Source organism: Mustela putorius, unplaced genomic scaffold, assembly GCF_011764305.1.
Source record: "Mustela putorius furo isolate JIRA1106 unplaced genomic scaffold, ASM1176430v1.1 tig00003834_pilon_pilon_pilon, whole genome shotgun sequence".
NCBI classification, from domain to species: domain Eukaryota; kingdom Metazoa; phylum Chordata; class Mammalia; order Carnivora; family Mustelidae; genus Mustela; species Mustela putorius.
Window position 1 is genome coordinate 24,417,541 of NW_025421987.1, and position 13,667 is coordinate 24,431,207.

The window sequence follows — 13,667 nt, forward strand, 5'->3', positions numbered from 1 at the left end:
GGGGAGAGGTGTAGAGGTGGGGGAATATTAATTTTTTAGCCTATCACAGCAAGCCTCAGACTGGGGGAATATATTTGCAGCCCTTATAAAACCTGTAAAGGTTTAGTGTACAGAATATAAAAAGAACTCTTTCAAATCAGTTGAGAAAAAAGGAAAGCCTATTTCAAAACTTGGCAAGAGGACACAAAAAGGCAGTTTGTAGAAGAGAGGAAAATGGCTAAGGATATGCAAAAAATGTTAAACCTCACTAGTAATCAAGTAAATGAAAAATAAAACAATAATTAGGTAACATTACCTTACTTGAGATATGAACATGTGAATGTCTGACAACACCTGGGTTTGGTGGGGTGGGAAAGAAATGGGATTATTCATGCACAGCTTTTGGAAGGAGGGTCGGTTACATGGAGCAGTGTAGGGGAACAAGAATGTTTGTTGCAGCACTGATGGATGAAAAGTGAGATCCAGGTATTACTAACGGGTGTTATTGTAAGATACATTTCAGTGATACTTAAAAACAAAGGATGCATGACCATTAGTGAAGTATAAAAATATGAGCTAGAAGGATTCACATCTTCAGCATAGTGGTTACCTTTACAGAGGAAGAGAGGTTCAAATTTAGCCACACCTGTTATGTTTTATGTATTTATAAAATTCAGTACAAATATAAAAAATTTATTATTTTTGGGTGTTGGTTACATGGTCATCTATACATTCTTTTTCATATGCAGCATAATTTATTTTTAAAGGGAAACCAATTAGGAAAGGTAGATCTATAATGAAACCTATTATCTAAGCCAAATGAAAGCAGTTCTCTGAGGAGGATTATAGTTCACTGAAGAGTCTAGTCTAAGAGCCTGATAGACCCATACTTATCAGCTAAGTGGACCTATGCATGTTTCTGACTACCCTACGTCTCAACTTTGTTATCTAATAAAATGTGAGGTTTAAACAAGCTAATACATGTGCAGCCTTTAGCTCATGGTAAGCACTCAGTACTAGAACAGCTCACAGACAATAACTAATACGTGTCATGCAACATCAAGACTACCATGAACTCGTGAGGCTGAAGGGATTTATATGTTTTTGTTTTTAATAGGCCAGACTTAAAAGATTCCAGATTACAGTCTTATGAGAGCTTTATGAGCCTTCTGTTAAATTTATATCATTTCACATAACTTTTTGCCAGCACACTGTTTAGTACTGCTCTGGAACAGAGTGGTATTAGAAGTATGCATTATGGTTATTTTTCTTTAATTCACTTAAGTTGTACTTAGTGTTTTAGCCATGGTTCTTTTGGCAAAGGGTTGAGATGAAGCGATGTTGTCAGGCTATACAGATATGGCTGTTTTCAGTGGCTGATGGCTGAATATTTTGAAGAGTGTATATTATACTTAGAGTCTAACCAAGTAATGTAATCCTGAGGGTACAATAAACACCTTTTCCAGATAAGTGGTGATTTGAAACTCAAAAGAACTATACTATACAGTTGCCAAAGTAAAGAGCTGTAGTTTCAAGTAAAAAATTAGATTTATCCAATTATATTAAAAGTATGTAGATGTAGGGATGCCTGGGTGGCTCAGTTGGTTGGACAGCTGCCTTCAGCTCAGGTCATGATCCCGGAGTCCCAGTATCGAGTCCCGCATCGGGCTCCCAGCTCCATGGGGAGTCTGCTTCTCCCTCTGACCTTCTCTTCACTCACGCTCTCTCTCACTGTCTCTCTCTCAAATAAATAAATAAAATCTTAAAAAAAAAGTATGTAGATGTAAATGTGGTCCTTGTAGCAGAGTACTTGTACCAGGATCTCAGAACTTCCAGTTCAGGTGGTTGACACACTTTTTAAGCCACAGAGGGAGGTAAGAATAAGGGACATATGTATTCCCCAGTCAAGCAAGTTGGAGTCAAGTGCTCCAGACAACAGAAGCCAATCAGAAATACTATTCTATGTTATAATCACTGGTTTTAGAATCTGTTAAGCCATAATGTAGGAGTGAAGAACATGGCCTCTGAGGTCCTGTTCTCTGGATTCAAATGCCAGCTCTTCCACTGCTCTGTGTCACCTGGGCCTTGACTCTTCATCTGTAAAGTGAGGACAAAAATACCACCCACATCAGTGAGAACTTTTATGGGTTAAAAAGTGAACAAATTCACAGCCCCCTAATCTCAATGTATTTGGGGGATTTGGGATTTTTCTACTTTTAAATAGTGGTATGATTCACACATAGCCTTTAAGGAAATATTCCCAAAGGGTCCCAAAGGGTTTGAAATAGCACCACATAATTAAACTCATTCCTATTACTATAGCAGTATATTTATAGCTACACACATTGGAGAAATATTAGAAGTAGCTTTCCACTTATTCAGGTCAGGTTTTGTTGCCAATTGAATTAGGGGGGGGGAAATTGGTTTTAGAGCTTCTTTGGTTTCAGGATTATGGGTAAGGGGTCACGGATGCCGGAAGCTAAGCAAGGTTGGGCCTGGTTGGTGCTTGGATGGGAGGGGTTATGGGTGGATATTTTTATATATAATGCCTGGCACTCAGGAAGGTGCTATATATCTTAGTTATTATTGGCATTGTCATTTAAAATGTATTTTACTTGATGGGATGATGAGGGATATGTTGGATTTTTTTTTTTTCTCATTAAAAGTTCTTTTATACAATTTGTTCAAGTATTCCTTTTCTTTCTTAGCTATGTCCTCTTTTTAGAAAAGGTATCTGATCTTTGCCTGGCTTAGACTTGACCCAGCAGGAATGTCCTGTTACTGCTGACACCTAAGAAGAGCTTTTGACCCCAAATGGTGGGCTGTCTTTTAAGTTAACATGGACAGAGGCCACGACATTTGTAGAGCTCAGATTGTAGTTAAGTTCTGGTGTTTCCTATTGTCATTGCAAAGTTCAGATTATTCTGTAGTCTGCAGTTTTGAAGACTATTAATAGTTTATATTTCTACTTTCATGTCTGGAAAATGTATCAGAAACAAATGTGATTTTTAAGATAGGTCTTCAAGGTTCTTTATTTCTGACTGATGACCTGCCAGTTCCCCTCCATCATCCTGTCCACATTAGCACTTATGTTGACCTTCCTAACCTTTACGTACATTTTTAAATCAAGGGCATTTATAAATTTAAGTATATTTTATAAATTAAAACTACTTAAATTTAAACAATTTAATCAGAGAAAGATCAAGTTAAATATGTTTTAAACCTCTAAAGGGTAGATGACTTTAAGCTTGGAAATAATGGATGTTCTCAGATGAAAAGTCTGATGGATTGAGCCACATGATGACCCCATTGTTGTTAATGAAGGAGTGAGGTATTTTTACGGATTTCTATAAACTCATAAAAAAATACTGTCTCAGTTATTTTCTATAATTTCATTCCCACTCTCCTCACGTCATCATTTTAAAACCTATCTTCTGTGATCCCCAGCATCAACTTTTACATTGCATGCTAAAATTTGTAGACACAGAATTGCCAGATTGTCTTTAAATTGGGGAGTGAATTTGATGCCATTTAAGTGATAATGGCAGTCTTTTAAAAAATGTCTTTATGGGCATTTTGCAAAAGGAAGAAGAAAAATATACACAGGTCCTTTTTTTCTCAGAATAACATTTAGCATTTAAGTTACATTCTCCTAGTAAGCTTTTAGTTTTTTCCCTCTTGGGTTTAAAACAGTACATTATGTGAGTCTTAAGTACAGGCATCTGTCAATCCACGTTAATCCAGGCATCTGTCAGTCCACCACAGTGAACTTTTTACCTGGGAGAATGTTGCTAATGGTTGATTGTGAGCCCTGACCGGGCTCCTTGCCTGTCTGCCCTTCCTTACTAATTAATAACTCAACCAAGTGTGTAAAGCGGTGAGCCGAAATGCATGTATTTATCTATCTAGCTATCTATCTGTCTATCTAATTAGTTAGTAAATTTAAGGGTGAGGATGTTGGGGAAAGTCCAACAATAAAGTCAGGAGCTTATGTGTGAATTTTGGTTGTCCACCTTCAGTTACCAGTTCTAGTGGGTAATTTAAGTCTGATGTTGGCTACATTTTTACATTTCTAACCTGCTGTTCTGGACTCCTATAAGGATATTTCTTCTATAAGCTCTTGGGACGCTTCCAATTTTGATTTTATAGGTAGCAGAGGAGGTGCCGAATCTTGCTTGTGGTCTTCCAGTGACTAGAGATGAATTTCTATTCCTGACCTAGTTTATGGTGTTTACTGAAGGAAAATCAATGCTTCTGGGCAGCCCATTTATGCCTGCCTTATTGTCTCACTTCACACAGTGACGGGTACATTCTTTTCCAGTATCCTCTAATTCCTAAATCTGTATTGTCCATTACCACAGCACGGGCCACATGTGGTTATTTAATATTTATATCTGTAATATTTATATTTAATATTTAGTTCAATAAAGTAAACAAATTCAGTCCCGTGGCCCCACACACAAGGCACATTTCACATGATCAGTAGCCACATGTGTAAGAGCGCAGATACGCAACCTTTCTCTCACTGCAGATGGTTCCGTTGGACCCCACTTCAGACCTTCCCTAGTCAGCAGGGAACCTTCGCCACATGATGTAAAGCGAAAATGACTCACCTATTTAAAAACCTGGACATTTCTTTGGCATTCTTTTTTCTATCTTTCCTTGTATTTCATCCTTTCAAAGTGCTCTTTTCCCACATGGACTGATTCCAGTCAGAGGTTCTGAACTGATGGGAAACAGTAGGCTGGACCACTCACTTCTGTAGTACCTTCCCTCTTCTCTTGCAGTAGTCAGCCTCTTTCTATCCACCCCCAATCCCCCGCCCCGTCACCTTCCACTGTGCCTGCAAACATGGGCCTAGGCCACTAGCCCATTTCCCTCCTCCTCTTCACCAAAGATCTCTGAAAAATAGCCTGTGCACCCCATCTACGATTCTTACAGCCTAGATTCCACCCTCATCTCCTCTGTGCCACTCAGGGAATTTTCTTACAGGTTTCCAGCTGCCACCTGATCACCAGACTGCAGAAGCCTCATCACAGCCGCCCTCTTCCTCACCATGGGAGAATTTGACACTGTGGACAACTCTTCCTCATCCTTCCCTTTCCCCTTGTCTTCTGGAGTGTTTTGTCTTTGGGCTCCCTTCTCCTAGTACACTCCACCCCCTCACAGCTCTATCCTCCTCCATATCCCCCCCCCCCGGCCCCCCGCTGGCTTGTGTTTCCCAGCTGTGGGGAGTTGCCATACATACTTACCATGCCTACATTGGATTTGTTTTCCTGACCTCCAGATCAAACAGTCCAGTGTTTGGTAAACACTTCTGTTCAGATTATCCTGTGTCTACCTCAGCATTAAAACATTCAGTCCTAAATAGAAGTTCTTAGCTTCTGGATATATTTTGCCTCCAGATTTCCTCATATATAATAAATTATACCACCATGCCCCAGCCACATCTTTTCACATCTTTTTCTGTATTTACTCCTTCCATATGTTTGCCTTATTCTATCTATTTTATCACTGTGATAGTAATTCTGGGTGTCTCTTATTCACCTGTCCTAACCTTCCAGCAGCCTCCCCCACCAAAACATACTTGTAGGTCTGGCCCTCTTTTTATCTGGACTAGAGTATTTTCCCCCATATACTTCCATTTATTTCATTCTTTATTCTTCACTCATGTTGTTGTCTGATAGATTTCTTGAAGTCCATTTAAAGAAAATCACACACAAAATAACCAAACATGTGCAAAATTTACATTAATAATCACCAACTTAAATTTCTGAATGAGTATATTTCTATGGTTCAAAAATCAAAAAGTACAAAAGGCATGTAGTCAAAACTTCAGCTCTCACTTGTGTCTTTTATGTTCTCAGATCCTAGTCTCCTGATGGGTAGTCATGGAGTAGTTTTATGGGTTTTTTTGTTTGTTTGTTTTAGAAAATTGTTCTTGTATATATATGCGAATTATGTGTGTACATGTGCCTGAGTTTTCTCTTCTTTCCTACAAAGTGGAAGCATAAGAAGTACCCCCTTCCACACTGCTCTTCACTGCATATTCGCCTCTAAAGAATACGTTTTGGAGATCTTTCATAAAGATCTCCTCATTCTTTTTACAGCCATATTTCTCTATGAATGTACCATTACTTATCTAGCCAGTCTCCTTTTAATGGACATTTAAGTCATTTCCCATCCTTTGTTATTCCAAAGACTGCAGGAAAGAGTAAGGCTGTCATAATTCATTTTGCTCTTAGTTGTTTTACAGTTCTTTGAACATCCCCAGTCCCTGCCACCAGTGCTCTGCTTCTCATGTACCAGCCCACTCTTAGCTCCCCATCCAAGAGCCTTCAAGGACTCCCCATTGGCAGTAAATCTGTCTCTGCCTGTCAGTGGCAAGGAGAAGCAGACAGACAGACAGTTCAATACCCATAGCAAACAGTGGGGGCACCTGACACTTTTCTGTTGGACTCGATCTGGCCAAGTGGGTCTATTTGCCTTTCCCTTCACATGTACCTCTGTGCATTTGTCTCCCTTCCTTTGTATAGAGTGCCTTGCCTCCATTCTCTCTGGGCCTGTCCAAACCCACTGCCTCCTTAAAGACCGAACTCACATACCACAGCATCCACATCCATGGAGCTTCCTCGATTCCTGCTCCCTTCTGCTAAAAAGAATCTAGTCTTCTAGATTCTGAGTACTCTCAGGGCATATCCTTTCCTACTCTGGATTCCATTTCAGTGTCTTTGCAGTTCTCCTAACTTAGTTATTAATGCCCCGAACGCCAGGAACAGCACCTTGCTTTGTCCTCTCATACCTGAAAAGCCTTCGAGCGTGGTGTCCTGCATAGACCAATGAATGGAAAAGAGCAAAGTTGATTGTGTTCTTTGACACAAGAGGTTGAGAAATATTAACTGCTAACGTGAAAAGCAGTCCTGTCCCTGGGCATTCTGGCTTCTTTTTTTTTTTTTCCCCCTGTAAATTAAAAATGTCTTTTTCTTCCTCCTAGGAATGTTTTTAAGAATCTAGAGTCACCAAGTGTTGCATTGTCAGTGACAGCTACTGTGGCCTTCTGGGGAAACCAGGGTGCCATTCCATCCCATGTTTATTCTGTTACCAGCTGCAAGCACTGGCAAGACCATGATGTCCATATCACAGCACAACAGACCTTAATTGGAACCAAATGTCCATTTTCATTATGAGATTGATTGCTCTTCTAGAACTTTAATTTACTAAAGAAGTGAACAAAAATTATGAATAGAATTTAATCTCACCAGTGCAGTTTTGACTATAACGTCATTAGAAGGTAGACCAGTGGACTGTTTGCATTCGGAGGTCACTGAAATGAGGTCACCATGTACGTTGATGCTTGCACTTTTTTGTGCTCTTAGGTTTTTGAAGAACCCTCCATTAGCCTTTTTGCTCTGGAACATTGTGAGGGAAGAGAGCTGCATCTAGAAGACGCTGTGAACTCCGTTCTGAACAAGGACCTGCACTTTTACACCCAGTCCGTCTGGGTAAAAAGTGGACTGTAAGTATGGGACAGTGCTTGGCCTGCTTCGGTCACTGTCTTAGGAGAGAGTTGCACAGTTGCTTTTGATTTCTCCACTGCTGCTGTTATGTGACCTGATGATACTGCCACTCCTTTACTCTCTCACTGTAATAATGGTAGATTCTGTTCCAATGAGACAATGGACCAGGTCCAGTATGTAGTGGCATGCGGAGGTCTCAGAGAAGGGCCCTTCAGGGGAGAAGGGTTGCCGTGTGCTTGGAGCCTGCTTCTTAGTATAGGTGGACCAGATGACCTTAACCAGTAGAGCCCACTTCCCTTTCAGGACATATGTAATGAAATCAGTAACTTCTTTGGTTGACACCATTGCCTGCCTAACACAACTATTTGTAAGACTCTTAGTGTTTTGTTGTCTTTTGATTTGGCATCTTGTTTGCTCTAGAACTCTTTGTTCCAGGTACTTATCTCCACACTGAAGATCCTGGTGGACCCGGCCCAGCCACCAGTGTTGCTGTTCATATAGGTTGTCAGGGTGCATCCGGGGTGTGTAGGGCCTGCACTTACACAATTTGGGAGACTGCTTTACAAAAAGATATGAACAATTATGGTTACATAAATTAGGTATGAACTTGCATATTTATTTAGAACAAAAATGGTAAAGGCCTGCCTGTGAGAGGACTTGAGGTGAAGGCTGGAAGTCCTCCTGGGGGATCTGCCTCTCAGGGTGTTTCTGGAGTGTGGGCACGGAAGCCGCCCCTCCTCCCCTACTGCTGCTGTTTGGGTACCAGAAGTCAGCTCAAAGAAAACACATAGCTCACGAAGATTAATGTAAAGATGATTGTTTTTATTTCTTATGACTTTTAAATTGAGTGATAAATTCAACTCTGCTTATATAAATATTTGGGGATAACATAGCCAAGAATATAAATTGATTTGAAAAATAAGTCAACTATTATAATAAATGGCTTTTGAATTATTCACATGTATAGCAATTTTTCTTCTTCAAAGCATTTGACATTAGTGTTTCTTAAATGTAAATTGACTCACTGTCTCTAAGCATAATAATCCCCATACTATATATGGGGATTATTTACCACTGAACTAAGTCTGTTGGCATTGAAAGCTACATCCCTGTGATATAGGACTTGTATAGCATTTTTATACTTTTCTTTATACTCCTACATGGAACTGATAATTACTGACTCACATGTAATTTCTTACCAACTTATTTCAGTCTTTTGTAGAAAACTGGCACTTTTTAACCTTGACTTTATTTCTTCTCCTTAGCTTATTATCCACCTACTCTCCCTGTTCTGGATTCTCGGTAAGAGAATAGGAACACAGAGTAAGGAATAGGGAAGGCTGTCGAACGGTTTTCTTAGGCTACAGATGGCTTAGAATATGACAGTGCACAGCCAGCTACCCTCAGTGACAAGTTTTGTTTTGTTTAATACCCATATTATTGCATATCTCTGATTTGTGATTATAATAACAGTCAAGATTTAATGCCTTTTGGTTGTGGAATTCGCTGAGATTAATATAGAGAGAGGTGCAATTTATAAAGTCTTGCCTAGGTTTTCTAACTGAAATTTCCCTGCCTATTTAAAAAGTCTACACAGCTGGGGAGATAGATAAGCATTTCTATGGTCACGCTGTCCTGACTCTGCTCCAGTCTGATGGCTTAGATTTGTGTAGGCGAGAAGGGGTAGAGGAAAGGTCATCTGTCCTATCATCCATCTGTGAAAAACCAGGCCAAGCCTGATCTTGACTGTGGGGGCAGGGTGCTCTGTCTGAACCAAGCAAGGTAGCCACCCTGTCTTCCACACGTAAGTTCCGAAAGCACTGTTTGTGGTCACCTGGAGTGGTGACCTGGAGTCCTGAGAATTTGCTTACTCCCCTTCGCTATTCAGCTTGATAACCACCTCCATCGGGCTCAGCACACTTTGTCTGGAAGGACCAGATGGCATTTTCGGTCTGTTGGCCCTCCCATCTCCCTCACGACTGTTCGGGTGCTGCTGTGGGGCAAATGCAGCTGGTGTCAGTCAGTAAAGGAATGGGCATGGCTGCATGCCCCAGAGGTTTCAAGACTCGTCTCAGGGCCATGCAGGCTTCTATGTGCTCTCACTTGGCCCAAGTGGAAGGCCCCAGGGGTACTGAGGATTTGCAAAAGCTCTTGGGTCTTGAAGCAAGACAGGGGATTTCTGTGGATCATATGAAGCTGTCCCTGGTGGCCTTGGGGAAATTATAGGAGGAGGTGTGTCTGAGTGGTCTCTGAAGCCCCCAGGAGGGGCCCTGGACGCAGCCAGGCGTGGGAGCAGGAACTAGTGCTGCGTAACTGGAAACAGTGAGAGGCTATGGTCTGTCTTTGAAGGTTGAAGAGTTATGAAAAAAGACAATATTAGCAAAAAAATTTTAGACCTGGTGGGAACCTTGTTTTAGCAGGTTAGAAACCAGAATCCTAGTTGGAATGCCAATCTTTTGAGCCCCCAATGCAATGGGCTTTCACCTAGTCCTTCCTGCCTTTCCATTATACATTTTTTCCCTTAAAAATCTATAAGCCTAGAAGTTTTAAAGAATGAACCTTGTATAAAAGAAGGTATTTTTGACAAGGTTTTGCATTTTATTTTTAAGTACCCTAATTTTTTTCCTGCTCTCATATAGGTGGATAGCTTATGAAGGATCCAATTTCTTAGGAAGACAAATCTTACTTGAGCCTAATGAGATCCCCAACTGGACAGCATTCAGCGGATGGAAAACAATTGGTTCCCTCCGTCCTATGAAGCAGGTAAGGAGAAAAAAACACACACACAAAAAAAAACCCCGTAAGACCCAAAATAGCTTGATTTTTTTAGTAGAAATGTCATGAACCTTAGAAACTGAAACATTGATCATTTAGTTTGACGTTTATGTTACAGGGGCTCCAATTAGGATGAGGAATATTAGAGACATTAACCAGTTTGTTAAGTTGTATCTAAGGTCACTGTTGGATTTTAGCTTTGAGTCCAAAGTCTTATTGACCGTACTGACTTCTCACGGAAAAATGAGCAGCATAAGCTCTGTGGGAAGCAAAGAAAACAATGAACTCTGAGTCTGCCCTAGTTCTACTTTCTAAGTATTGGAACTTTTTTCCTCTATTTACGTAAAACTCGGGATAAATCTCGGTATTTATGACACACCTACTGCTTGTTAGTCTTCTTTTCAAAATCTTCCTGTATCCTTTGGGATATGAGCTGACCTTCTCAATGTGCCTGTGTGCTATGGCCCCCTTGCTTCTCCAGCCTGTTCCCTCACTGGTCTCCTCCTCACTCAGATGGGGCCATGACACAGCCACCAATGTGCAGATTGCTTTCCTGCTCAGGTTCTTAAGGTGTGTCCTTTGTCCAGAAGTTTCTTCCCTCCTTCTTTGCCTGGCTAATTCTACTCATCTCTGTGTCCCATCTTCCAGGATGCCTCTTTCACCCTCTGTCCTAGTCTGAATTAGATCCTAAAAGACCTGGTTCTTTCTTTTCCTACAAAGATGAGGCATAAAGTCTGTAACCACATGGTTGTAGTTGGATGGGGCTTGTTCTTACTCTACCACACGCCCGGGAAGGCAGGGGCTGTGCATGTTTGGCTTGTAGTTCTACCCCTAGTATCTGGCACAGTGTCTGGCACATTGTAAGAGTTCAGGGGCTGTTTAATGAAGGAGTAAAGGTATAAATGGATGTTTGACATGAGGCTAAGAATTGTGGAAGATTTAAGGAATAGATAAGATACTCTGCTTTACTGGAACTTTTACATGTTCGTTGGGTAAAACAAGTCCAACTCAAAATGGTACCATAAAATGCAAAACAGTGTATAGCCATCAAAAAGCTACAGGCAATGCCTGGTTTACAGAAAGGGAGTATGAGCATGTACAGAGTGGTGGAAGGTTTCACAGAAGGTGAGAAACCGAAGCCTGGCTGTTGGGTGCAGTGGTCTGTGGATACTCCATTTGAAGCCTAATTAGAAACATTTCTCACTTGATGTCAACAGCCCTTTAAGGTAGGAATTGTTATTCCCATTTTCCAGATGGGAAAATCAGGGTCAGAGAGGTAAAAGCAAATAGGCAAAAGACATCCAAATGTCAGAACCAGGACTTGAACCCAGATTTATCTTCTAAACTTTGTGTTGAGCAACCACACCCTACTTTCCTCCAAAACAAGATCAGTATTTGCAGAGTGGCACCATATACTGCAGGCCCCAAGCTGAGGGTAGCAGAGTGGATGTAAGTGCTGAGGCTCTGACGTGCACATTGAACATATTAAATGTTCAATAAATAGTAGCCAATAAACAATTAACCTAAGTGGTCTTTCTGCCCTCCTCTCTCTCTCTCACATGCACACACACGTGCACCATGCTCCTTCCCACCCCTCTCTGGTTCTGTTGGTTCAAATCCTAGCTCTGCCACTTGTAAGCAGTGTGAGTCTGTGTGAGGAATCCGGTTCCTCTAGTGGAACAGTGATCACACTGTGTACCTCTCAGTATTGCTTTGAACATTGAATAAGAAAAATGTATACAAATAGTCTGACACATCTGGCTTACATTATTACTGTGGTAACACACTTCTTTTGAAAGTTCATTATTCATTGTGTCCCTTGAGAGAATCAGAGATGCTCTTTTGAGGGTGCTAAGGTTTAGCAGGCTTTTCTGGCAGAGGCTATGGTGTGGGATTTCCTGACCCTCACGTATTGCTTACTCCTCACTCCTGTCACATGGGATGAGGGGTAATCACACTGAAAAGCCCTGGGGAAAAGCAAGGCAGAAGTGGGAATTCAGTTTAGCTTTTATCAACTATATAATAATGCCTAATCCTATGTTGCTAGGAACTCTACAAGCCAAGCTGGATGCTGAGACGATTTTCCTCACTTCCGAAAGGTGGTTCCTTTTTTTTTTTTTTTTTTAATTTCTTTTCAGTGTTCCAGAATTCATTGTTTATGCACCACACCCAGTGCCCCATGCAATGTGTGCCCTCCATAATATCCACCACTAGGCTCACCCAGCCTCCCTCTCCCTCCCCTCCAAAACCTTCAGTTAGTTCCTCAGAGTCCACAGTCTCTCAGGGTTCGTCCCCAACTCCCTTCTCCTCTCCATCTTCCCAAGTCCTCCGTGATATTCCGTATGCTCCACAAATAAGCGAAACCATATGATAATTGATTCTCTCTGCTTGACTTATTTCACTCAGCATAATCTCTTCCAATCCCGTCCATGTTGATACAAAAGTTGGGTATTCATTCTTTCTGATGGAGGCATAATTCTCCATAGTATATATGGATAGTATCTTATTTATCCATTTGTCTTTTGAAGGGCATCTTGATTCTTTCCACAGTTTGGCGACCGTGGCCATTGCTGCTATGAACACTGGGTACAGATGGCCCTTCTTTTCACCACATCTGTATCTTTGGGGTAAATACCCAGTAGTGCAATTGCAGGATCATAGGGAAGCTCTATTTTTAATTTCTTAAGGAATCTCCACACTGTTTTCCAAAGTGGCTGCACCAACTTGCATTCCCACCAACAGTATAAGAGGGTTCCCCTTTCTCCACATCCTCTCCAATACATGTTGTTTACTGTCGTGTTGATTTTGGCAATTCTAAGCGGTATAAGGTGGTATCTCAGTGTGGTTTTGATTTGAAACTCCCTGATGGCTAGTGATGATAAACATTTTTTCATGTGTCTGTTAGCCATTTGTATGTCTTCATTGGAGAAGTATCTGTTCATGTCTTCTGCCCATTTTTTGACATGATTATCTGTTTTGTGGTTCCTTGCTGGGGAAGGTTGTCTCTGGGATTGTTCAGGGTCCTGTGATAAAGGAGAGCTAGAAAAATAGCTTCTAAGTTTATGTAAAAGTTTTTTTGGCCATTAACATTGTGCTATTGCTCATTATGCTTTAGAAACCATCTGATTCATATTCTGGTTTAACATTTTATTTTAAAATAATATTGTTACAGGTTATTTTGCCTTTGCTTATTTAGGCCACAGCTTTAAGACCCAGCAAAGGAATTCTGGCCTTCTAAAAGGGTACTATGGGTCATTTTCTTTTTGGTAAGGCTGCTGGTACTGCTGTAGTTCATATTCTTGTTTGGAAATCAGTAATAATTAAAATGCGATCCTCTTTGAGTTTTGGGAATTAGGGGTCACTAAGGCACTTATAATGCAAACCAGTATTTTACAG

The 13,667-nt window shown here is 40.9% G+C and overlaps 1 protein-coding gene across 2 annotated transcripts in view; it reads left to right on the plus strand.

Moving 5' to 3' along the window:
* Window positions 1-13,667, plus strand: part of CRYBG3 (crystallin beta-gamma domain containing 3) — a 110,567-nt gene that overhangs the window by 90,973 nt on the left and 5,927 nt on the right. For both annotated transcript variants that reach the window (XM_004772999.3, XM_013046117.2), the window contains 2 exons: window positions 7,356-7,495; window positions 10,136-10,259. In XM_004772999.3, the coding sequence (XP_004773056.1) occupies window positions 7,356-7,495; window positions 10,136-10,259 (264 nt within the window). The remainder of the gene's footprint in view (window positions 1-7,355; window positions 7,496-10,135; window positions 10,260-13,667) is intronic.